A 26,478-nucleotide genomic window follows, 5' to 3' on the forward strand; every position below is an offset into this window, starting at 1 on the left:
ACAAAAAACACTAGCCGGGCGAGATGGCAGGCCCCTGTAGTCCCAGCTACTCGGGAGGCTGAGGCAGGAGAATGGAGTGAACCCGGGAGGCGGAGTTTGCAGTGAGCTGAGATCCGGTCACTGCACTCCAACCTGGGCGGTAGAGCCAGACTCCGTCTCAAAAATAAATAAATAAATAAATAAATAAATAAATAAATAAATAAATACTTACTCACTCAATGGTAGAAAATGATTATTCCAGTATCACATCCTCTACTGTGATGATAGGGCACTGTAAAACCTGATCAACTGAGGTCAACATCCCAAGAAAAAGAGTAACTGGTATTTCAAAAGCCTTGATACATAACAAGCATGACCGTGATTCACTACAATTTCCTTCAGTATATAGGTGGCCTTACAAGGGCTTTCATCCCATCCCCACTTCCCTTCAGACAACACGACTTAGTAACAGGAGAAGCAGGAGGCCACGTGTGAAGCCGCACAACCACTTAAAACCCCCGGGTCAGGAAAACATAATTAACCAACACCAGTCAATGCACAAAGTGAAAGTTAGAAAGCAGAAAACCTTTTTATCCTAAGAATGAAAGAGAATATGATTTGAATCTACTGCTTAATAGGTATCACCTCATCATCCACAGTAACTTAAGATCTCATCAAAATCAACAGGCAAAATAATATATACAACAGTACCTCACAGTTTAATTGCTCTATGCATTTATTATTAGCTATTATTAATGCAGAATGAGGGGACAAAAAGCTCACAAACACTCTACACAATTTCACAAGACGCATTGCAGGGGAAAAAGTGACTGAGATGGATCAACAGTATGCTAGGGTCTTGGTGGACGCATTCCTGGGGGAGGTGGACCTGGAAAGGAAATAGAAACATTGAGAAAAAGAGGATACACATATTCAGGGGCCTGGCTGAACCATCAAGCCCCTATGCTCCCACTCACCTCTAATTCCTGGTGGAGGGGGTCTCATTCCCGGAGGGGGCATGCCTATGGGCGTCCCTCGAGCAGGGGGAAGCCCAATTGGTGGGCCCATGGGTGGTCTCATACCAGGTGGAGGAGCCATAATGCCTGTGATGAAAAATGGTAGAAATAAAGGCCTCACAAACCGGCTTAGAAAAGCTGTTAGAATTTAGCCCAAATAATCCCTAAAGAAATGGGCCAGACAACAGTGATAAGAGTCAAATGATTCCCATAGGACAATTACTCTTCTATGTCTTTCATTAAACACCAGTACCTAGAAGAGGGAGGAAGCATATTCCCCAGATTCTGAGTGAGGCTCTCAGGCTGTGTCTTCAATCAGTAAGCCCTCTCTCGTCAGAGATTCAAATTCGTCTTAACGTTCACCAATCCCTTACCTGGAGGTGGGGTTGCTCTGCCGACAGGTGGGGGCGGAGTCCCCCGTCCTGGTGGGTACTGTGTTGGGGCTCCAGCAATGCTGGCAGTGGCAGCAACGGCAGCAGCTGCTACAGTGCCTCTTCCCTGTGGAGTCATTACCTGAGAAGGCAAGGCGAGAAACAAAGTGATACATACCTTCACGTTATTCAAACAGAAAATAAATGAGAAAAATGACCAATTAGATACAAACAACTGTTGCAATGTTGTACTTCTCTCATTATTCCCATTTTGTTTTTGAGACAGTTTCACTCTTGTCACCCAGCTGCAATGCAATGATGCAATCTCAGCTCGCTGCAGCCTCCCACTCCCGGGTTCAAGCGATTCTCCTATCTCAGCTTGCTGGGTAGCTGGGATTACAGGTACCCCCAACCAGGCCCAGCAGTTTTTTGTATTTTCAGTAGAGATGGGGTTTTCACCATGTGTGCCGGGCTGGTCTCCAACTCCTGACCTCAAGTGATCTGCCCACCTTGGTCTCCCAAAGTGCTGGACTACAGGCATAAGCCATCGCACCTGGCCTATTCCCGTATTTCAAAAACTAATCTTAGTCCACTGACATCCACAAAGCCCTTTGATCTTTTCAACTGAGGTATATCCATGCATTCTGTTCACTCACCACTAGTGGCAAGTTACTCTTACCAAGAGTAACTCGGGTAATTTTAATCACCCAATGACCATTTTAAGTAGCTAGTTTTATTCCCTTCTTCCTGTGTATCTGTCCGTTGGTTCCTCCTAGACCATATGCTGTTTACACAGTATGACATGTACACTCAGGTTTTTAAATCTCCTCAGCCTCTGGCTTAGTCACATTCTCCCAATAACCTAAAACCCTCTTCTGGTCCTCACCTGCTGGGATGGTCCCCCAACTCCACGGACAGGGCCTGCCAATCCAGCAGGGGCCTGGGGAATTGGCACACCAGCTGGTACTCCTCTACCAGCTGCCCTACCAACCCCAGGGCCTCCAGCAGCTCCAGCAAGTGGTACCCGAGCAATACCAGTCTGAAACAAGAAAATGTATAGCCTAAAACCAAACAATTTACAAGTTCTCAGTATTTTTATGCATCAGAGATCACTTCTGTCCACCATTTTCCCAGACACCTATCTCATATTAGTTCTGTATCCAAATGGAACAAACAAGCAAGTATACCATGGAAGTATCTTGTGGATAAAACGCGCATTATTTGTCAAATTGTGAAAACGGCTCTTTTATAAACATACCAAGCAAACATGAATCAGCAACTCCTACCCTCACCTAGGTAATGCCCAGCACACAGAATAATTCACCAAAAAACACTTAATCCAAATAGCACAGGCAACCAACAATTGATATTAAGTGCTTGGCACATTTTGTTCGACAATCCATGTTGAACTGTGTCTGTGCTGTACCGTGATTGCAGACACCTCACGTAATGTGATGTTCTTGCAAATTACAGTTCTGTCCTGCCCTACATCTTCCTTACATCTTTGGGGGGCGGCCCCTCCACAGTCATGGACACCAAGTTCTCCCCACGCAGCAACACCAGACCCAAAACCCGCTTTTCTTCACGCTCTGGTTGCTTCGCATTCTTTGGCCTACAAATCAGAATTAAATGTTAGTGAGATAAATGTTAGTGGCCCCTAGATCGCTCACTCATCAAAATACTTACACAACCTCAAGTATCAATTAAGGCAACCGATGCTAAACAGATATTGACTTATCACTGAAAAGCAAACCCAAAAATTTCTGTAAACACAGTTAATATACAAGGGTAAATAGTAAAGCTGTTTTCTGATCTAACTTGAGTCTTTTACAGAATGCTCCTTTGATGTTACACTACGACAAGACTAATTTCTCTTGTAAAATGCCTTTTAAGGAAAACAAAGTTGAAACTTCGGTTTCCATATTAAAATGGAAATTTCTTTAAAAAATTACTTAAATAATTAAATCATAATGACAGGGTGACACAACTGAAATAATGGGAACAGTAATAGGCAAAGAGAGGATAACAAATAGCAACCATATCCCAACTCCTCAACCATGAAGAACAATTATTCTCTATTTCAACCAAGATTTATTCCATCTAAGACTGTTGCAGAAGCCAACCAATTAACAATAGCATTTTTCTCAATTTTAAAAATAAACGTAACTTCATATTTTGAGCATAGCATACACTTTTATTCCCAGTAATAAATCCATGATTGTCTCACAAACTTAAAATTTTGAGTTTATATGCAGACTCTGACCTAATTCAGAGATCAGGTCAAGAGGTGAAATAATAGACTGGCTCTACCATAGCTTCCCTACCTACCTCAGTTACTCTTGGAAATCCCTTACTCCAGCTCTGGCCTTCCCTTCCCACTGTCTCTGCATCCAACCCCCATTTACCCAAATCAGCCTTACTTGATCTTTCTGAACTCATCACAATCACAGAGGATCAAATTCATATGCTTGTCAAAAGCCTTAAAGGTGCCAATGAAGATTCGGCCATCTTGTAGGATACATCTCATTCTATAGTCAATGTGCTGCAGCATCTTGCTACTCTTGCCCACAGTCTGGAAGCAGTAAGACAAGAGTCACGTTCAGCTTGCCAACACCCTAGTCTTCTAATCTTCTGTTTCTTCTCCACCCTTAATATAATCCAAGCCTGGTTTCCTTAACAAATACTCTCTCCTACTTTTTCACCAACATTCTTCCATATTTAGTATGGGTCGCTGGACGACCACAAAGGATTATGAAGTATTTTTTCACATCTCAAGAACCAGTTTTCACCTCTTTAGGGGTGATTATTCTTCTCTTAGACAATGCATGCTGTAAACTGTCCACTCCCCTAACTAAACCAAACCACAATGATTAGGGTGTTCTCTCTCTCCAGACTGCTTTTCTCCGTACTATTAATGCCAAAACCCTTCCATTTTCTTTTTTTTTTTTTTTTTTTTTTTTTTTTGAGAAGGAGTCTCACTCTGTCACCCAGGCTGGAGTGCAGTGGCCAGATCTCAGCTCACTGCCAACTCCGCCTCCCGGGTTTACGCCATTCTCCTGCCTCAGCCTCCCGAGTAGCTGGGACTACAGGCGCCCGCCACCTCGCCCGGCTAGTTTTTTGTATTTTTTTTTTATTCGAGACGGGGTTTCACCGTGTTAGCCAGGATGGTCTCGATCTCCTGACCTCGTGATCCGCCCGCCTCGGCCTCCCAAAGTGCTGGGATTACAGGCTTGAGCCACCGCACCCGGCCAACCCTTCCATTTTCAAAGTCCTCTTTATTTCTATTTTAATCTGACCTGGGAGTCCATCATCTGCAGGATAGTCCTTCACCACTGGTGGAATCATGACCAAATACTCCTGTATTTTCTCACATCATAAAACATTTCTCACAGCCAGGCACAGTGGCTCATGCCTGTAATCCCAGCACTTTGGGAGGCCGAGGTGGGTGGATCGCTTGAGGTCAGGAGTTTGAGACCAGCCTGGCCAACACGGTGAAACCCCGTCTCTAATAAAAAGGCTGAGGCACAAGAACCTCTTGGACCCAGGGTTGTAGTGAGCCAAGACCACACCAGTGTACTTCAGCCTGGGAGACAGAGCAAGGCTCCGGCTGAAGAAAATTAAAAAAAAATCAGCTTATCTCCAGCTGATACTCAGTGCAATGAGAACCTATATCCATGGACGTATACTAACATTCAGAACCCAAAATCACTGCACATGCTGGCAAACTATTTCTTTCGGCCCTTACATCACGTTTTCAACCCTCAACCTTATTGTACAGCTTACCATGATTGCTGTTCCACCAAATCCAATGTCCACAGTTAAAACTTGGTGCTTCTGAAGACCTAGGGGAAGGCTATAGATAAAGGTATGACGCAGGTTCTCCTAGAAACAATGCAAGCTGGGCAGAAGCTTCAAAGAGTAGACGGAGCCTGCAGAGGAAAGCATGTTAAAGCTGCACTGCAATCTACCATATTTTAAAACAGCCATGAAAATCACTGACAGACATATTCAGAAACATCCTTCCTCTCATACTAGCTTCCTCACCAAGGGAATGCCAAATTTCACTAGTCCCATTCTTAACTGTCACATTTGACACACTTAGGACTGATGAAACTCATTGAATTTTATTTTACCTAGTAATTCCTACATCTTTCAAAAACTAAGCTTTATTTTCCAAAATTTAGTATTTTTCTTTCCATCCTCATTTAACATAATGTGTCTCTCTCTAGTTCAGAATTAATACCAAGTCATCTCTGTATCAACATCTCGGTTACTCTTTCATTCAGATTTTTCCTTTTTTCTAAAATATCTATGTTGTCATTTGCAACGTTCTTTCTTACCCTAAATTCACTTCAAGATGATGGCAGGAATCTTTCCCCACTAAGAGCCAAATTTGTTATAAACCTGCCTAAGACTTCCCATGTCAAAAGAGGATACACAACTATGGAATATATATAGACTCACATAAACAACTTTCATACATCATGTAATGAAGGACAAAGTTATAAATCACGTTAACGACTGGGTTCGGTAGCTCATGCCTGTAATCCCAGCACTCTGGGAGGCCAAGGCGGATGAATCACCTGAGGTCAAGAGTTCAAGACCAGCCTGGCCAACACGGTGAAACCTCATCTCTGCTAAAAACACAAAAAATTAGCCAGGCATAGTGGTGGGTGCCTGTAATCCCAGCTACTCGAGAGGCTGAGGTAGGAGAATCTCTTGAGCCCTGGGGGGCAGAGGTGGCAGTGAGCCGAGATCACGCCACTGCACTCCAGCCTGGGCAACAAGAGCAAAACTCCATCTCAAAACAAATCAGTCAATCACGTAACAATGGGGATACATGAGGAGAAATGCACTGGGTGATTTTATCATGGTATGAACAGTGTACTTACACAAACCTAGAGGATACACAGAGTCTACTATACTCTTAGGCTATATGGTAGATCCTAGACTACAAACCTGTACATCATGTTACTATCCTGAATACCATGAACACTCACAATACAATGTTAAACAGAGAAGAGGCTGGGTGTGGTGGTTCACGCCCGTAACCCCAACACTTTGGGAGACCGAGGTGGGCAGATCACCTGAGGTCAGGAATTCAAGACCACCCTGGCCGACATGGCGTCTCCACTAAAAATACAAAAATTAGTTGGGTGTGGTGGCGGGTGCCTGTAATCCCAGCTACTCAGGTGGCTGAGGCAGGAGAATCATCTGAACCCAGGAGGCAGAGTTTGCAGTGAGCTGAGATAGGCCACTGCACTCCAGCCTGGGCAACAGAGCAAGACTCCATCTCAGCGGGGAAAAAAAGAGAAAAGGTACAATAAAAACATGGTTTTGTAATCTTAAGGGACTGCCATCACACACGCAGTCTCTTGTTGACTGGAATTGTTATGCAGCTCATGACCGTAATCAAACATGCATACATAGTTTTCCTTTTCTCCATAATTTAAAAAATGCTATTAAATATGGCAACCAAATCTAGCCTGAATTGTAAAAGGTCTCAAAGTGCTTAACACACTGATTTAAAAATGGAACACAAATTACTTTTGAAAGGATTCAAAAGTATTCCTTTGAGCCGAGATCACACCACTGCATTCCAGTCTGGGCAGCAAGAGTGAAACTCCATCTCAAAAAAAAGGGAATACTCTAATGCCTGGCTGTCATTCAGTGGCCATGAATCTGATGTTTGTACATTTAAAAAAGTATTAAATAAAACTTGTAAAGATCTTAAAAGAACTTTTCAAATAAGCAAAGACCCCCAAAAAAATTAAACGTAGTTTCTGACCTATATATAATGAGTGAGAGAGTTTAAGGCCTATAAACTTAGAAGTTTTGAATATTATGATTCTTTATAAAGCAGTCTAAATCCAAGAAAACATGGTATGTGAGACTCATTAGCAATATCCTTTTTTTTTTTTTGAGACGGAGTCTCGTGCTGTCACCCAGGCAGGAGTGCAATGGCACAATCTCGGCTCACTGCAGCCTCCACTTCCCGGGTTCAAGTGGTTCTCCTGCCTCAGCCTCCTAAGTAGCTGGGAATACAGGCACCTGCCACCATGCCCAGGTAACTTTTGTATTTTTAGTAGAGATGAGGTTTCGCCATGTTGTCCAGGCTAGTCTCGAACTCTTGACCTCAGGTGATCTGCCAGCCTCGGCCTCCCAAAGTCCTGGGATTACAGTGAGCCAGCACGCCCGGCCAGCAATATCCATTTTTACAGCATTGCAACACTTGGGACCTTCAGCCATCCAAAGAGACAACGAGGATCATGACTGTGAATGAGCATGACAAATCTTACTGTGCTGATGAAAATGTTTCCTGAGTAGTTCATGTCAATGATTGCACAGTTATATAAATTTACTTAAATCATTGCTTCATGTACTTGAATTGGATGGATTTTATGTTTATCAGCTCTACATCACTAAAGCTATTTTTAACCTATTTATGCCAGAGGTTGGAATTTTTTTGTGAAAAATCAGACCCTGGCCATGACCTTGAGCAATAGGATATAAATAACTCCCACAAGCTTAGCAGTCTATATGTATGAAAGACATCTAGGGATGTGAGTTATGGCCCAAAGAACCGAAGACGTAGAGAATTAGGAATAGATTAAAATAGAATTTAAATATATATATATATTTTTATATATTATATATGTTTTGCATATATGTGTGTATATATATCATAAACAATATAATAAAATAATAACCTGTATAGATAGAAAAGATACATGTTTCACTCACAATAGGAGTTGACCTCCTACAGCAGTTAAAAGGATTCCTTTAGGAGACAGATTTGAAATTTAGAAACAGTTCTCTCTCATCCCTAAATGTGATACAATGTAGTCATGACCTTGTAAGTGAAAGAAAATAAATCACTGCAGGGTGGTCAAATTTATCTTTACAGCACAAGAAAACAAAGCTTCAAGAGAAAGGAGCCAACAGTAGCAACATCACACTGCAAGGATGGACCAGCAGTCATAGTGTATCTTCGGAGATCAAAGGACACATAAGCAAATAAACCAACTGGTATCCCTCACGGAAGCACAAGTTCTCAAACTTTAGGAAACGGTAGATGTTCAAGTGATTAAACTGCATAAAAATGTAAATCTACTTTAATTCAAAAGTAAAATAAGATGACTAGGGTTGGCCAAAGCACACATAGCAAAAAGTAAAGTAAGATGACTAGGGTTGGCCAAGGTACACATAGCAAATGAGAGACACCAGAGTATCGGTATTCATCTGTTAAAATTTAAAATTATAGAGGGTCTCCGTAGAGATCCTCCATCGAAGAGTATGCAAAAACAAGTGACAAAAGAAAACTAAATGCAAAATATTAATATGCAATAATTCCAACTAAAAACACAAGAAAACAAATTTCCTTTATTGGAAAGGTTTAACAAAAACAGAAAAACACCAGAATACAAAGGGTGTTACTGAGAAACTAATGGTCTACTAATTTTTAGTGGCAATCAATACTTCTCATGATGTGTTTAGAAAACAACGTAACAAAAACGTTTAAAAGTCATACTAACAGTACACCCTGCATCCCAACTACTAGGTAAGAATCCAATTGGATATGTACCCTAGTAAATACTTAGGTACCAAACAAAAATAGAACATTTTTTTTTTTTTTTTTGAGACGGAGTCTCGCTCTGTCACCCAAGCTGGAGCGCTGTGGCCGGATCTCAGCTCACTGCAAGCTCCGCCTCCCGGGTTCACGCCATTCTCCTGCCTCAGCCTCCCGGGTAGCTAGGACTACAGGCGCTGCCACCTCGCCCGGCTAGTTTTTTGTAGTTTTTCGTAGAGATGGGGTTTCACCGTGTTAGCCAGGATGGTCTCGATCTCCTGGCCTCATGATCCGCCCGTCTCGGCCTCCCAAAGTGCTGGGATTACAGGCTTGAGCCACCGCGCCAGGCAAGAACTAACATTCATAACACAATGTTTTTGTTTTTTGAGATAGAAGTCTTGCTCTGTTGACCAGGCTGGAGCACAATGGCACAATCTCTGCTCATTGCAACCTCTGTCCCCAGGGTTCAAGCAATTCTCCTGCCTGAGCCTCCCGAGTAGCTGGGATTACAGGTGTCTGCCACTATACCTGGCCAACATTTGCATTTTTAGTACAGACAGGGTTTCGCCACGTTGGCCAGGTTGGTCTCAAACTCCTGACCTCAGGTGATCCACCTGCCTCGGCCTCCCAAAGTGCTAGGATTACAGGTGCGAGCCACCACACCCAGCCACATAATAGTTTATTTTCCTATTTCTCCTGGTCATAATGTGCCTTACATTTTTAATGAAAAAGGGTACCCAGTGTTTAAATGTCCTTAAGACTACCCATCTTCCTCCACAGCAGGCTTTAACATGACTCTTCGACTGATCCCTTCCCCAAGAAATTCATCTGACTGTCTACCCTGTCATGCATACTTCATACATACTTCTATAATCCATTCTTCATCACCTTCTATGACATTATGACTCTATTCACTGGCCCCCACTTTGGTGTTTTCTTCTTTGAATCTGCTCCTCTAAAACAAAACTCAGCCAATTTTTTTCTTTTAAATAGCAAGATACTAAGTATTTTACGCTTTGCCTGTCCTTCAATCTGCCACAACTACTCAAAGCTGCACCACTGTAGCACCAATGTGGCCAAGGATAACATAATAAATGAATTTAGCTGTGTTCCAATAAAATGTCATTTATAGACACAGGTAGTGGTCCAGATATATTACCAACCTGTGTTCTACAGGAATACTAGTAACGGGTACTATCTAGGTAGAACTAGCAGTTGAGACTAGAATAAGATATAAATAAATACCATAAAATTAGATGGTCCTACTTGCAGAGTATAATGTATGACTTAAATGTTGTATTTAAAAATTTACAAAAATCTGTGAACTGAACTGAGAAACTGAAAAATTCCTAAAAAGAAAAAAATCAGTTGTGCACACCTATTCAACGAAAAATTCCCTTACTCTAGGGAACAGCTTGAGACAATGATCAGATTCCAATCTGCTTATGCAATTACTAGAAAATGTTGAGTATAAAGGATTCAAGAAAGGAGTATTTCTCAGAAAATTTCTGTCTCCTTTGATTTAAACTCAAAATTGGCTGGGCACAGTGGGTCACGCCTGTAATCCCTGCACTTTGAGAGGCCAAGGCAGGTGGATCACCTGAGCTCAGGAGTTTGAGACCAGCCTGAAGAACATGGTGAAACTCCGTCTCTACTAAAAATACAAAAATTAGCCAGGTGCGGTCGGGGGTGCCTGTAATCCCAGCTACTCGGAGGCTGAGGCAGGAAAATCACCTGAATCTGGGACGCAGAGGTTGCAATGAGCCAAAACTACACCACTGCACTCCAGCCTGGGCGACAGAGTGAGACTTCATCTCTAAATAAATAAATAAGTAACTCAAAATGGTGCCCATAAACAAGCCTCATTGATTCAAGTTGAAGAACAGTATTTCAAAAACAGACTTTAAAAAAAGGCTAGAAGAAATTTATCAGTAAACCCAATTCCTCTCTGCTCTTATTTTGTAAAAAGTAAACAGTAAACTCTCAGAAATGAGGGCATTCTAAACTTAAAGTAGAAAAAAAGAAAAATCACAAAGGAAAAACAAGAAAATAAATCAAAATCAATTGTGTAATAGCTTTTTCCTAAAAAATGAAAGCAACAACATAAAAAGAAACCAAATAAATCTATATCACATTGAAAATTTATCATATTTTTATTACATTGCTGATTCAAATAGGAAATACATTGGTTAAAACAGAAAAGTGAGAAAAAGACAAAACAAAAAGAATTAGTAAATAAGCATGAGAAAGCATTTAGATTCTCTAATACTAATGGTTAATTATGTGTTGTGTATTTATAATTCACTAGACATAAACTCAATTCAAATTAAAATAATGCTGTGAAAGTGTGTTGTAACTGGCCTTTTATTTTTTGAAAGCAATGAATACTAATATAATACTTTGCAATAAATTTAGAAAAATGTCCCTTAAGTTCATATTCCTTGATTCAATTTATTTTTACATCTGCGTATCTGAAAAAATTATTCTACCTTAACTTTTATACAAAGCTATCTACTAAAGCTTTGTTCAAACTACTGGCAGAAAAAAATGACACCTCCCACAAAAGGAAATTATAAAACATTCAGTAACAGGGTATTTAAGAGCCATTTATAGTGAAATATTTTTATATCATTAAAAAAAAAAACACAAAAGAGAACTACCTGAAAAACATGCACTACAATAACCGGAATACAGAAACATGACAGAAGTGTCAGGGCAGAAAATGTAAGGTCCTGCTTTTACTTTTTAAAACTTTCTGCAATGTGCTTATTCTATGAAGCTCTAAGGAAAAAATGTAATGTGTGACTGATAATTAAAAGAACCCTCAACACCCATTCTTTAATGATTCTTTATTCTTGATCATTGCTGCATTAGTTCTAACCTGGTTTTTGCTTGGAATCAGATTCCTCGCTATTCCAATATGGCTTTAACCACCTCTTGGTGTCTCAGCTAAGAATGCCTGCCTCAGTTCAGCCTGGAAATCCACCACAGGTACTTGCTGCTGCTGAGAACGCCTCGGGTACAACTGACACCTACAACAAGAGCACAATATATATAAATGATAAAAGGACATTTGTCTTTATAAGAAACCATGTGAACAAAAACTAGGGACCCTTACATTTAAGAAGATATTCCTTTTTTTTTTTTTTTTTTTTTGAGACAGGGTCTCATTCTGTTGCCCAGGCTGGAGTACAATGATGCAACTTTGGCTCACTGTAAACCCCGCCTTCTGGGTTCAAGTGATTCTCCTGCCTCAGCCTCCCAAGTAGCTGGGATTACAGGTGCCCGCCACCACACCCGGCTGTTTTTTGTTTTTTTTTCCTTTTTTTAAATTGGAGATGGAGTCTCGCTCTGTCAACCAGGCTGGAGTGCAGTGGCGCAATCTGGGCTAACTGCAAGCTCCGCCTCACGGGTTCATGCCATTCTCCTGCCTCAGTCTCCCGAGTAGCTGGGACTACAGGTGCCCGCCAACACACCTGGCTAATTTTTTTGTATTTTTAGTAGAGATGAGGTTTCACCATGTTGGCCAGGCTGGTCTCCAACTCCTGACCTCAGGTGATCCACCCACCTTAGTCTCCCAAAGTGCTGGGATTACATGCATGAGCCACCACACCGAGGCAAGATCTTTCTTTAGGGTCAGAGCATGACACTCTTATGAGAAATTATAAAACAAAACAGGAATCTCTACACAGTGATTGTGCAAGGGGATTAGTGGATACTTAGATACTTACCAAGTCTAGAAATATTTCCAAAAGAACTAAAAGCACAAGAGCTGGTAGCCCTGAAGAAACACCATCAGTACCATATATAGTCACTAACTTCCAGTTATCCTATGTGAACAATCCTTTCTCCCCAGGGGTGAGGGGAGGGATATGCGACTAAAGCATTTGCAGGGAGATGTTCAGGCTGTCCTTCATACTGATCCTCCTGACAAATCACTACCTGAAATATAAAACTTCCAGGGCTATTTAAGGGCTCTTAAAATATGTAAACCCATCATCTACTGGCAAGCAGGGGATTCCAGAGAAAAGCCCTCAACATACCCCTATGAATGGGTAACCTGGCTGTGAAATCTGATCATGAGAAGGAAGAGATATAGGAAATGACAGTTAGCTTGCCTTCAGGTGAGGAGGTGGGGAATCACCAGCAATGCTGCCCTTGTTGGTATGTAAGGATTTAGAAATTGGACTTTCTTCTACAGTTTTTCAGTCACATTTTAAACATGTTTCTGTATAATACAGAATTTAGCTGGTCTTTGCTCCTGGTTCCTGGGAAATAACCTATACATCCTGGGAATTTACCAAGTGAAAGAAATGTGCTTGTTATTCCAGGTGGGTCCCTAGGATCACACCTGAGTTCATGGTAATGAGATGTCTCAAGATGGTGACTAACCAGGCCACAAAAGATCAAACAAAGACTAAAGGGTTGGGGCTGTGAGCAAGCCCTCCTGGGAGGGCAGGAGAGCTGCTGACTGAATTCAGTGACACGTCCAATGATTCAATCTTGTCAACATAATGAATCCCCAACAAAAGTCCTGGACATCAGGAGTTCTGGTGAGCTTCCTGATTGGTGATATACACTAATGGGCAGATAATGCATCCTGAGGACAGGGAAGCTTTGTGTGGGACCTGTCTAGATTTTGTTCTATACATCTGTTCATTTGTATCCTTTATAATAAAACTAATATGTATAGCACTTTCTTGAGTTCTACTAGTCATTTAAAAAACCTTAGTCAATTATAAAATCTGAGAAAACAGTAGGACCTCAGACTCTATAGACAGTTGGTCAGAAGTGTGGGTGCCCTGCCAACCCTGGAGCTTGGACTTGGTGTCTGCATTGAGAGCAATGTTCTGGAAGGCATCTGCATAACTGTGAAATTTGCACTAACTCCAGGTAGTCAGAATTGCACTGCGCATACCTATAAATCTTCACACTCTAATTCATAGTCTACTTTATACTCTAATTCATAGTCTAATTGCTGAATAAATCTTAATTTGGGCATTCTCCATTCTAACCTTTTGTTTACAAATGACAACTAAGTCTCTGATTTAATAAAGGTCTAAAAAGTGTTTCAGTCAAAAAAAATCTGTTATCTTGAAACTTAAGAGAATTCTCTATTGCAGTGTCCCCCTCAGGTTTAACCTGTAACCCAACAGAAGACTAAAGACTGAGAAAATATGAAGCAGCCTATAGAGTATTTAATTCATAAACTGCAGAATATTAATTTGAAAAGACATTCGAAGCTTTGCATAAAATAGATTAAGACAGCCCTCCAGCTCCAATTTCCAATTTCCCTTCGAACTCACAATGCCTCATCCAGCCCCAAAGAATAAGAACTGATTTAGTGACACATACACAGACAGAATAAATAAAAAAACTTAAATCAGTGAACTTTTACTTGATTTTTTTGAGATGGAATCTCACTCTGTCACCCAGGCACAGCCAACGGCACGATCTCAGCTCACTGCAACCTTTGCCTCCCGGGTTCAAGCGATTCTTCCACCTGAGCCTCCTGAGTAGCTGGGATTACAGGTGCACGCCACCACATCTAGCTGATTTTTGTATTTTTCTGGAGATGAGGTTTCACCATGTTGGCCAGGCTGGTCTTGAACTCCTGACCTCAGGTGATCCGCCCACCTTGGCCTCCCAAAGTACTGGGAATACAGGCGTGAGCCACCGTGCCCAGCCTCCTTCATTGATCTTTAGTGCTAATAACCACACAGCTCCTCCAGGAACACTGCCTCCCAATACTACTTACGGTTTAGGAGGACGTAGGAGATGAATGGGTAAATACTGAACACTTCCAGTGTAATAATCTAAGTATACCAATCCTGAGAATCCTAAACACATGGATAATGAGGCAGTGCTAATCAATCCTGCTTACCCATTCCATAATCCAATTACTCTCAAAATGGAAAAGCACAACTGGGAAAATTATACTATTTCCCTAACTCTACACTTTCCTCAGATCATTCCCCCAACTCAAGACCCTGCAGTATTTGTACATATGTATGCAGTGCAGATTAGAAAAAGTCAAGTTATTTCTTCTTCAAAACCATCTAAATGTTTCCATAAATATGGACAAGATGCCTAGAAGGCTTACCTCATCCCACAACAAGATGAGGATGAGAATACCTGTTATTGAGTCCACAATGAGGCTATATAGGAAAAAAACTACAACAAAAATATAGCAAGATAGAACCTTCACCCACTTAACAGTCCTAAAACTAAGAGTCCTAACCCTCAGCCCTACCTGCACCACAATCTCTGAACCACCTCTAGAAACTCAGGGAATAGTAATGGCACTTCAAAAAAAATGTCAGAGTTACAAAATAATGAACAGAGAGGCTGGGCGCAGCCAAGGCAGGTGGATCATCTCAGGTTGGGAGATCGAACCCAGCCGGACCAACATGGAGAAATCCCATCTCTACTAAAAAATACAAAATTAGCCAGGAGTGGTGGCACACACCTGTAATCCCAGCTACTTGGGAGGCTGAGGCAGGAGAATCACTTGAACCCGGGAGGCGGAGGTTGCACTCCATCCTGGGCAATGAGAGCAAAACTCTGTCTCAAAAAAAAAGGAATGAAAAGAGGAAAAAAGAGATTACCATATCCAATAAAATGAATGATCGAATAACCTATTATAAAGGACAAATTATACTACACAAAATACTTACAAAATATGTATCAATATACAAACAAAACATACATAAAATATGTCTTCCAAAGCAATTTTAAAAATGAAAAGTATATACTCACAAAAATAAAAAACAGCAAAATAAATCAGAAAAAATAAATCTTTACCCTCACCGTAATTTAAAACTTGCTAACAGATGTTTGACAACTTTTTTTTTTCTTTTTGAGACATGATCTCATACTATCACCCACTGGAGTGCAGTGGCACAAACATGGCTCACTGCAGCCTCAACCTCCTACGATCAAGTGACCCTTCCACCTCAGCCTCCCAGGTAGCTGAGACTACAGGCAGACATCACCACGCCTGGCTAATTTATTTTTCTGTAGAGAGGAGGTCTCCCTATGTTGCCCAGGCTGGCCTCTACCCGCTGTTCAGGTGACCCACCTCAGCCTCCCAACATGCTGGGATTAGAGACATGAGTCGCCACGTCCAGCTCAACTTTTCACATATAAAATGAGGAAATGACAAAGCACACACAAACTGCTACCCAGTCTTTACTGTATGGAAAAAACTTTAATTTGGAAAAAAAAATAAATTAGTATTCATACACTGCATTTTCTGTTTTTTTTCCTGAGACAGAGTCTGGCTCTGTCACCCAGGCTAGAGTACAGTGGCGCCATCTTGGCTCACTGCAACCTCCACCTCCTGGGCTCAAACAATTCTCCTGCCTCAGCCTCCCAAGTAGCTGGGATTACAGGCACATGCCACCACGTTTGGCTAATTTTTGTATTTTTAGGAGAGATGGGGTTTCACCATGTTGGCCAGGCTGGTCTCAAGCTCCTGACCTTGTGATCTGCCTGGTTGGCCTCCCAAAGTGCTGGGGCCACGCCTGGCCTACACTGCGTTTTCTTTTTTTTTTTTTTTTTTTTTTTTTTGAGACGGAGTCTTGCTCTGTCGCCCAGGCTGGAGTGCAGTGGCCGGATCTCAGCTCACTGCAAGCTCTGCCTCCTGGGTTTATGCCATTCTCCTGCCTCAGCCTCCCGAGTAGCTGGGACTACAGGCGCCCGCCACCTCGCCCGGCTAGTTTTTTGTATTTTTTAGTAGAGACGGGGTTTCACCGTGTTCGCCAGGATGGTCTCGATCTCCTGACCTCGTGATCCACCCGTCTCGGCCTCCCAAAGTGCTGGGATTACAGGCTTGAGCCACCGCGCCCGGCCACTGCGTTTTCAAAGTGATTGTTCTTTCCGTTGTTAATAGTCAAACAATTCAAACAAAATATCCAGCAGCAAGCTAATGATTAAAATAATAATGTTATCACACCACCCACACTTTGTAAAACAGATTTATGTGTACTGATATGAAAAGATCACCAAGACATATTGTCAAAATAAATACAGCATGGTATCGCATGCACACAAACTTCAAATGTGTCCCATGTCCTCCCTTCCTCTCTCTCCACTATACACACAATGCCTAGGACAAGGTCTGAAAGGACAGAGGGCTACTTACTTAAGGATTATCTTTGGGGAGGAAAAGGCCAGTAAATTCGTAGTTGCTTTAAACTACTTTTTAAATTCGTAGCTGCTTTAAAATACTTTTTATGCAAAACTGTTTTACAAAAAGAATCATCTTCATGAATTATTGATACTTATAATTAATAAAATAAAACAATTGTAGCTAAGAAAAAAATGCTATCTACTGACTGTCAAAATTTTAATGGCAATGACTAAATGCCAAAGTTTCAATGTAGACTAAATATGTATTAGGTCATTTAAAATGTTCACATATTTTTAATTAAAATTTCCCTTCTAGAAATCTAAATTAAAATGTGTCTGAGTGTCTGTGTATACATCCTATATATACATTCCACACATACATACTAAAAACAGAATAAAAAACACAAATGTATTTTAAATTTTAACAGAATGCACTAACCAAAAACAAACACCTAAATATCACAGAGCAAGAATGAATATGTAAATTAATCACTTCAGTGCACAGTACACATTCTGCAAGCATACAAAGTGATTTAATAATATAAGAATGCAGAAAAATTTAAATATGCTTATGTTGAAGGGTAATTACAAAATTGTATAAAGATAAATGCACTTACACATGTATAGGAAAAAAATTATACTAAAATCTTTAAGAGTGTGAATTATTTTAGGACAATATGGTTAAGAATTTCACTGCTTTTTTACTACATGTTCTGTATTATATGTGTCTGCTTCTTCAATTATGTTCATTTTAATCCCCTCATTGCATGTTATTTTGTTCTACTCTGAAATGGGATTCTGACTTGCATTTGTACTCACTCTTGGTTGCTCAGTGAGGCAGTCCTTCTGCGTTTGACTTGGACTTCCACCTCTGGTACGTGCTGTTCTGTAGTTCGTCTCAGGTGTAAGCGATCCCTGAAACAGAAAAGAGAGGGATTTGTTTGGTAGACTGCATCAATCTATGAAATAACTATTTGTCAAGGTTATATTTAGAACTACATTTACTATAATGGATTTTTAAATCTAATTAAAACAAGTTAACATTATTACAAGATCTTCAACCTTCAAACAGTCAGAATCTATGATATAACCACTTCTTTTCTCCTTTTAGAAGCCCATGACATCAGAAAACCTGGTTTTAAAAAAATCAGGAAATTAAAATAATGTATCTACCTCTATTTGTAGTCATGTACATATAAAATTCCCACTCACGCAGAGATATATACACACATTACACCACTGCCCTTACTTACCTTCCCTCCAAAAACTGTAAACCTGATTTCAAAAATGGTTTCAAAAAATATTTTTAGGATACAATAGACATACTTTTGTATGGTAGACTAGAACATAGTTTAAATTATAAAATATCTACTTAAAAAAACATGCAAATAGCGCTTTCTTTAGGATTTGAAAAGCAACAGAAGAGTTGCTCAGGCTAAAAACGATCCACATATCAAAAACAAACAAAAAAAAACCCGCCGTGTGATGTCTGCAGAACCCCTCACTAAATGGCTGCTCAAGGGAACAGAACACGAAATCAGAAACAGAAGCACTCGGACTAGCCATATTAAGGGCTGCAGAAACCACCTATGGACCCTTCAAGATGATAAATCAGAAAGATCAGCAAAGTAACACAAGTAACAACTCAAAAGCAAAATTCAAAATTAAATGCCAAAAGCTAGTAATAATTCTCTGAACCCTGATGTCTTTAAGTCACGTTAGACTTTTAGATTGGTAAAATAGCTTACCAATAACGCACAGCTGTTTTAGTCCTTCGGGAGTTTAAATGTTCTAATCAAGCCATACACACATATTCGATTTCTCGATGGTAAACTTTTATACACTGATAACGTTTATTACTTCTGATTACACAATGGTCTATTAAATATAACACCTGATTTACAAACAGTATAAGAAGTAAAGAGGACTTCATCAGGCCGGACACGGTGGCTCAAGCCTGTAATCCCAGCACTTTGGGAGGCCGAGACGGGCGGATCACGAGGTCAGGAGATCGAGACCATCCTGGCTAACACGGTGAAACCCCGTCTCTACTAAAAAATACAAAAAACTAGCCGGGCGAGGTGGCGGCGCCTGTAGTCCCAGCTACTCGGGAGGCTGAGGCAGGAGAATGGTGTAAACACGGGAGACGGAGCTTGCAGTGAGCTGAGATCCGGCCACTGCACTCCAGCCTGGGTGACAGAGCAAGACTCCGTCTCAAAAAAAAAAAAAAAAAAAAAAAAAGAGGACTTCATCAAAAAAATAAAGTTCCGAAAACACTAAAGAAAGTGAAAGGATAACCAGAATAGGAAAAAATATTTGCTAAACATACAGCTGTTTCTAGTATCCAAAACAAACAAAAAGAAAATCCAAACAATGAAAAAAAACACGGTAGGGAGAGGCAAAGGAAAACTTTTTCAGGTGACAGATACATTTATGCCACTAATTTTGATAAGACAATGATTTCAAAGGCATGTACTTATCTCTTAGCATATCAACTTTTAACATTAACTATCTACAGCTTTTGTATGTCAATCACATCTCAAAAAAGTATTTTTTCAAGTTTGGTATCAGGAATATGTAAGGAACAACATACAACTCAACAATAAAAGGGCAAATTTTATTGCTACAATGGGTAAAACACTTGAATAGACAGTCTTCCAAACATATACAAATGGCTAATCTATATGAAATGATGCTGAACATTAGTCACTAAAAAAATGCAAATCAAAACCCCAATGAGGCAGGGCGCAATGGCTCATGAAAAGCTGAGGCCAGCCGATCACTTGGGCTCAGGAGACAAGCCTGGGCAACATCTGTAAGAGAAAATACAAAAATTAGCTGAGTGTGGTGGTGCATGCCTGTGGAGCCAGCTACTCAGGAGGCTGAGGTGAGAAGGCACTTCAGCCTAGGAGGCAGAGGCTGCAGTGACCTGAGATCATGCCACTGGCACACCAGCCTGGGTGACAGAGCCAGACCCTGCCTCAAAACAAAAAAAAAAAACTACTGAAATGCCACCATCTGACACCACAATATTTGTGAAGGATGTGGGGAAACTGCTGGTGGAAACATAAAGTGGTATATATAGCCTTTGCCTACTTCCTAAAAATGTTAATCATGAAAGTAACATATGACACTAACTCTACTGCTAGATAGAGTAATATTACAAGACCCAAACTCAGCCTCCAAAGTAGCTGGGATTACAGGCGTGTACAACCACACTCAGCTAATTTTTGTATTTATAGTAGAGACAGGGTTTACCATGTTGGCCAGGCTGATGTCGATCTCCTGGCCTCAGGTGATCGGCCCACCTCAGCCTCCCAAAGTGCTGGGATTACAGGCATGAGCCCCTATGCCCGGCCAGTTCATGTTCTTTCTATTATACCTGCAGCCTTTCCAGCTACCAGTACACTCTCATACTTCCAAAAAGACAAACTTTCAAGAACCTGGCATATACTAGGGCTACGTAAAACTTTGTGAAACTAATTCTTTGTATTAAACATATTATACATGTTCCTAGTAGCATTATTCGTAACAGCCAAAGAGTGGAAACAACTCAAATGTCCATCAACTTATGAATGAAGAAAATATGGTATATCCAAAGGAACGTCATTCAGCCATAAAAAGAAATTTAGTATTGATGAGTGCTGCACTATGGTGGCCAAACAAATATAGCTAATAATGTAGTACATTAATATAATACAATTAAACTATTAACTAAACCATGATTAATCTAATAGTATACAACTGCAAACACTGTCTTACCAAAAAACAAACAAAAACCAGCAGCTGCTCAATATGAAAGGTCTGAGGTCAACTGAGGAAACAGCCATCAAACCAAAATATTCTATTATCCTATTATTTCAACTTTCTGAATTTACCTTTTGTGTGTGTGTGTGAGACAGAGTTTTGCTCTGTCACCTGGAGTGGAGTGCAGTGGCATGATCTCGGCTCACTGCAACCTCTGTCTCCCGGGTTCAAGCAATTCTTCTGCCTCAGCCTCCCAAGTAGCTGGGGCTACAGGCACGTGCCACCACACCCGGCTAATTTTTATATTTTTATTAGAGACAGGGTTTTACCATATTGGCCAGGCTGGTCTTGAACTCCTGACCTCGTGATCTGCCCGCCTCGGCCTCCCAAAGCGCTGGGATTACAGGTGTGAGCCACCACACCCAGCCCAAATTTACCTTTTTTTAAATGTAGAGACAGGTTCTCACTACCCAAGCTTGAACTCCCAGGCTCCAACAATCCTCCTGCCTTGGCCTCCCAAAGTGCTGGGATTATAGACGTGAGCCACCACACCTGGCTTAAATCTACTTATTTTTAATCTACATATAAAATGTCATCTATGACGTTTATTTTGAAAACACTGGTTTATTGAATGTTCTAGATACATACACACATGCATTTATCTAACTGCATCCCCAACACAGAAACCAACATTTGATGAAACTGAGGATATCACGAAAAAATCATCATATATAAATGGTATTAAATATTTGCCCTCAAATCACTTACACTGAAAGTAACAATCTGGAAATACATTGAAAAGCAAAAAGCAATGGGATCCCAACTTTATTATGGCCTAAATTTTCCATAAAATTTACGATGTCAAGAATAAAAATAAATAAACAAACAAAGAAAGCTGGCCAGGTACAGCAGCTCATGGCTGCAATGCCAGCACTCTGGGAGGCCTAGGCAGGAGCACTGCTTGATTTCAGGAGTTCGAGACCAGTCTGGGCAATATAAGGAGATCCCTCTCCACAAAAAAAATAAAAAGTTAGCTGGGCACAGTGCCTCAAGCCTGTAGTAACAGGTGCTTCGGAGGCTGAGGCAGGAGTCTAGATTGATCCAGGAGTTTGGGGTTACAGGGACCTATAATTACACCACTGCACTCCAACCTGGGCAACATAGACCCTGTCTCCTAAAAACAAAAAAATAAGGTTAATGATAGCCTGATAATCTGTACCCCACGCACGAACACAAGGAACCTCAGTGCCTCCAAAATAAAACCTGCAGAGGATTAACAAGAAGAGAATTTGGGCCAGCCACAGTGGCCAGAGAGAGACTGGGGAGGGAGAGGATATAGCTTGAGTCTAGCTGTTCGAGTCCAGCCTGGACAACATAGGGAGACCCTGCTCTATTAAAAAAAACAAAAACAAAAAAACTCTGAGCCAGCTAGCATGCCGAAATGGAGAGAGGCTGTCTTAGGTAGTAACAATTCTCACTCAAGCTTTCTGGCTCTGGGCCACAAAAAAAAAAGGGGGGGGGGGACAGGACCAGCGACAAGTCTTCGCTTGGAAGAAGTTAAGATTTTTAAACCTTCATTGTCCCAGTCATTGAGGGCAGTACTTACAACCTGCTTACTTAAATGATTCTTCATAAAAATAGCTATGTAACAGAGAGCAGTGGCAAAGGAGGTTATCTTGGAATCCTTGACACCTCATAAACTAAATTTTTTGGAAAACAAAAACGTTTATTAGGAAAAAGAACAGGGTAAGGGAAGCATCAAGACACAGAGTAACTATAAATGGGGAAAACATTCCAGCAATGACACACTGGTCAGACAGAATAGCGAAATTAAGATAAGGCAAGGTCTGTGAATAAACCCAAACCAGGTACTACCCTGCCTGAGACAACAATGTAAGGGTCTCTCAACCAAGCTTCCTTGCTCTGCATCACAAGAAGGGCTGCCACTCCCCGCCTCCAAAAAGCCCTAGCACACAGCCAATTCACTGAATAGGTCACAGACCTTGAAACTTCAAGAGGCCTTTCCAAAGGGATCTGCCATATTGGGATCCCGGGCCTGAATGCAAGACTACAAAATGGCGGACCAGACTAAATACTGAGTTTGCAAATAGCCAAATGACCAGAAGTTAAACCAAGAAATACATGTATGTTAAGTGCTATCTTCATGCAAGCAGAAAAAAAGTGAATTATAAGTATCATATAAAATCCCAGACTCCTGCTATTTTTAAAACTACCCAAAAACAGATTATTCCAGAACAAGGCTTTTCGGGCTTCGTAGATGTAACTTTTTCTGTTACAACTCAGTGCAACCAGACATACCAGTTATGACATATACCAGTACTGGAATATAAAAATGCAGTTATTCATTAACCTTTCTCACCAAATTTTTGTAGTAGCTCCAACTTCAAAAATGATCATCATTAATTTAAAAATCCAAAAAAAGACATTAACTCTGATCCCAAGCACAACCCCACCCCAATAAGATCATCTCCACTTTTCTGCTTCCATTTTCTTTGTGCAAACACAACTTGCAGCTTTCAAATCCCAGAAGATGAAGAGGTCCAGTGTTTGAAACACCTTTCAACCTTGGTTGGGAAGAGCCATCATGATATCCTCTCCCCCAACCCATTTAAGGGAAGTATGCTGTGCATCAGAATGGACTATCCAGAGATTAAGAAGGGTAAGTGAATCTTAAATAGAGTAAATTTGACATTTATCAAATGTGTCGAGTGGAAATCAAAGACTACAGGGAGTTAAAAAAGGGGTTAACAAGTCCACTCTGAATAGAGAATTAGCGCACAACACAACCCAGAGAAGAACTACAAAAATGAAAAGGCAGGATTTTCTAGGGAGTCAGAAAACCAATTTAAAATCTCTATCATTAATGGAGGTTTCCTGAAGCAGCACAGCAGGTCTTGGGGTGGCTGCACCTTTGATAGCCTCCAGACCTCCACCACTCCAGTTTACTGCAGAACAGAAAAGCAGGAGCCCAGTGCAGCTGCCATTCCACACAGGCGGAGGTGGTACAAATGCCTGGCCTCTAGCCACATTTCCCTCCAATCCTCTACTGCCGCACTGTGGGTAAGGGGTGGCTGCCAAGCTTGCTAGGCGGAGCCTGTGCCAACCCATCTCCCTCCTCCCCTCTCTACTGCGCCACAACCGGAAAGGAACAGCTGCTGTATCAGCCAGGTGAAGGGGAGTGCTGCCATCCCTTCCAGGCAAAAGCTGCATAAGCCCCTACTCCCCTGCTCCCCGTCTCGCCCCATTGCAAACGGAGGCGACTGTCACCTCTTCTGCGTCTGCGCAACCTGCATCCTTCCCCAGGCAGCACTTTGGGGAGGAGGCAGCCGCCCACCTTAGCCCGCCTCCTCTCCTTACCACTGCACCCTAAAGAGGGTACGGCTGAACTTCAAAACAGCAGAAGCTGAGCAAACACACCAGCCGCCCCCTCCCCACTGGCGGCTCTATAGAGAGGAAGCGGCCACCCCCACCCTGAAGCGCTTGCGCAGATCTAAGCCGCTGCAGCGGCGGCCATCTTGAAGGAGCCGCACAATGGCAGTGACGCAACACAGACCCCCAGGCTGTGTCGACACAGCCTTCCGAGACCGGTTCCAGAGAGAAACAATGAAAAAGAAGGTAACCCTCAGGCATCACCTGGCCTATCAGTCAAAAGATCTGTAAATGGAAGTTCTGCACTTATGCCAAAGCCTCAAAAGCGAGGGTTCCTAAAGGGTACACCAGGCAAGGATTCCACGCGTTTCTGCAGCCCCTGCGGCAGTGTAGGCGTTGCGCAGTTTTAATAAAAAAGCACCATCACAGCAGACAAACCAGATGACCACCGCAGGTCACAGGAAAATTAAAGGCTGCTGACTGTGCTACTGCCCCTCCTTCTGATGCCCCCTCCCCGCCACAGCGATCATTCAGCGTCCCTTAGTCACTCCAGACAGCAACAGGCCCCGCGGCCGCCATGCCCACCACCTCCATGCCATGCCCACCGCCGCCATGCCTACTGCCGCCAATGCCCACCGCCGCCGCCTTCCTCCTACCTCCCAGCCGCTTCCTACAGACCCTTCCCGCGCCGCGATCACCAACACAACCCCCACCATGGTCGCACCGACTCATCCCGCTGGTCCACTGCCATAGCCTCCTCGCCTCGGTCACTGCGACGGATCCCCCCAAGTCGCCCCACGTACCTTGCTCCACCACGCAGTGGCCACTTCAATACACCCACCTGCGCTCGACACCCCCTAAATACCCATGACTCCACGTACCTTCGCCCTGCCACGATCACTCCAATATACCTATCTCCGCCTAAAATCCCGATGCACTGGTCCCCCCACGTACCCTCGCCACACGGAACTGCAATCACTCCGATGTACCCACCTCCGCCCATGTCCCTTGCTGGCTGCGGTTACCCCACATGCTCCCCGTCACCACCGCCCTTCCCACCGCAGACACCCGCAATAGGACCTGTCGCTGTCGCGACACCACAGTTGGGGGCGGATGGAGGACGCGCCCCAAAGCGAGCGGACAGGGTACCATCGGGGCAGAACGGCACAGCCACAAGCCTCTGAACATTCCGGATCTGGTTCTCCGGAACAAAGGACTTTAGGACCCAAATTCGCAGTTTATTGAGTACTCCAAGTCCTGAAAACTTGGAATATCTGATGAATAAAAGTGGCTGCTCCCCAGGCTGTCTCTTGAGAGAAGCCACCGGCACAGCTGACCTTGCTCGCTCCATCGCGTCACTGACCGCTCCTCAGACCGATGCGTCAGGCATCTCCGGCGGCCGCTCCACTCTGCGCCAGACTCGCTGCAGTAGCGTCAGGCTTCGCACACATCCCCTCCTGAGCATGCGCACTAGCCCGCCTCTGCGGCCGCGCAGGCGCGCTTGTTTGCCGCAGTGCAGGGGTCCCAGTGCCCTCCCTGACCGGAATGACCTGGGGGGTGGGGGCTACTGGACCCCTAGGGCCCCACAGCACTGCTGCATTGAGAGGGGGCCTCTAGAAACCATAAGCAAGCTGGGATCAATGGACATGCCTATTTTTTTAAATGTGTAAAATACTAAAGAAATAATTCTTGGTTCTACAATAAATGTTTGCACACACCACTGGCCAAACAATCCTAATTTACACTCATCCTCAGGTCTTCCTATGTGCGGTACAGAAAAGCTGCTTTGGAAAAGTTAAATGCGCCATAACCACAATCAATGCAAACATGCCAGACTTGAAATCCTTCCAGAAGAAAATCTCCCTAACTCTAAAAACACGCTACATTGTTCAAATTTGGTGGGATTTTTCTTCCTTTTTTCTACTTTCTACATTTTGAGGGGGTAAATTGTGAAAAATATCTTCCCCAAAATCACAATATAATTAAACTGTCCCATACAGAATGGATAGATCATTCAATTCAAAAACACTGGCTATTCAATTCTTGTAAAACAAAAATATGAACTTAGACCCCCCCACCTAAGATCTAAGTAAGAGAGCCTTTCTTTGCCTATTAGACTCGGATACATTAAAATTTTTTACCAATAATCAATGATAGCTGGAGTGGGGAGAAACGGGCACTTTTATATAATACTAATGGACAAGTAAACATTATTTTTGACCTAATAATATTCTATCTGCAGAAATAACGGAAGCATCCGTAACTCCAAAAT

General features: G+C 42.2%; 2 protein-coding genes across 8 annotated transcripts in view; both read right to left on the bottom strand.

Annotated features, from left to right (window-relative positions):
* Window positions 1-691: 691 nt before the first annotated feature.
* The window catches only part of SNRPN (small nuclear ribonucleoprotein polypeptide N), a 149,014-nt gene continuing 123,227 nt past the window's right edge, over window positions 692-26,478 (bottom strand). For 2 of the 4 annotated variants that reach the window (XM_030931116.1, XM_030931117.1), the window contains exons 5-13: window positions 17,889-17,984; window positions 11,818-11,968; window positions 5,150-5,295; window positions 3,787-3,938; window positions 2,867-2,978; window positions 2,253-2,405; window positions 1,370-1,508; window positions 957-1,082; window positions 692-868 (exon numbers count right to left, since the gene is read on the bottom strand). In XM_030931116.1, the coding sequence (XP_030786976.1) occupies window positions 831-868; window positions 957-1,082; window positions 1,370-1,508; window positions 2,253-2,405; window positions 2,867-2,978; window positions 3,787-3,938; window positions 5,150-5,152 (723 nt within the window). In that variant the 5' untranslated portion in view covers window positions 5,153-5,295; window positions 11,818-11,968; window positions 17,889-17,984 and the 3' untranslated portion in view covers window positions 692-830. Of the gene's footprint in view, window positions 869-956; window positions 1,083-1,369; window positions 1,509-2,252; window positions 2,406-2,866; window positions 2,979-3,786; window positions 3,939-5,149; window positions 5,296-11,817; window positions 11,969-17,888; window positions 17,985-25,543; window positions 25,714-26,478 lie in introns of those variants that run through there. The other 2 variants (XM_030931115.1, XM_030931119.1) reach the window with 2 other exon arrangements.
* SNURF (SNRPN upstream reading frame) lies at window positions 698-25,713 on the bottom strand. Of its 4 annotated transcripts, XR_747139.1 has the most exons (10): window positions 25,544-25,713; window positions 17,889-17,984; window positions 11,818-11,968; window positions 5,150-5,295; window positions 3,787-3,938; window positions 2,867-2,978; window positions 2,253-2,405; window positions 1,370-1,508; window positions 957-1,082; window positions 698-868 (listed from the first exon to the last, which is right to left on the bottom strand). XR_747139.1 is itself a non-coding variant. In XM_030931121.1 (4 exons), the coding sequence occupies exons 1-3, from the start codon at window positions 25,555-25,557 to the stop codon at window positions 11,863-11,865; spliced, it is 216 nt and encodes a 71-aa protein (XP_030786981.1). In that variant the 5' UTR covers window positions 25,558-25,675; the 3' UTR covers window positions 5,184-5,318; window positions 11,818-11,862. The 4 variants fall into 4 exon arrangements, 2 of the variants coding, with proteins under 2 accessions (XP_030786981.1, XP_010354439.1); XR_004057405.1 differs by lacking the exons at window positions 698-868; window positions 957-1,082; window positions 1,370-1,508; window positions 2,253-2,405; window positions 2,867-2,978 and having other exon boundaries at window positions 3,886-3,938; window positions 5,150-5,219; window positions 25,544-25,675; XM_030931121.1 differs by lacking the exons at window positions 698-868; window positions 957-1,082; window positions 1,370-1,508; ... (1 more) ...; window positions 2,867-2,978; window positions 3,787-3,938 and having other exon boundaries at window positions 5,184-5,318; window positions 25,544-25,675.

The sequence above is a fragment of the Rhinopithecus roxellana genome, chromosome 5 (genome assembly GCF_007565055.1).
Source record: "Rhinopithecus roxellana isolate Shanxi Qingling chromosome 5, ASM756505v1, whole genome shotgun sequence".
Lineage (NCBI taxonomy): Eukaryota > Metazoa > Chordata > Mammalia > Primates > Cercopithecidae > Rhinopithecus > Rhinopithecus roxellana.

Bases quoted from the DNA above. Each gene is read 5' to 3' on its own strand.
- SNURF (XM_030931121.1), bottom strand. The intron at 11,969-17,888 runs GTGAGTACAAAT...CTCTTGTTGTAG, and splicing joins GCCTCACTGAGCAACCAAGA to GTGTCAGTTGTACCCGAGGC.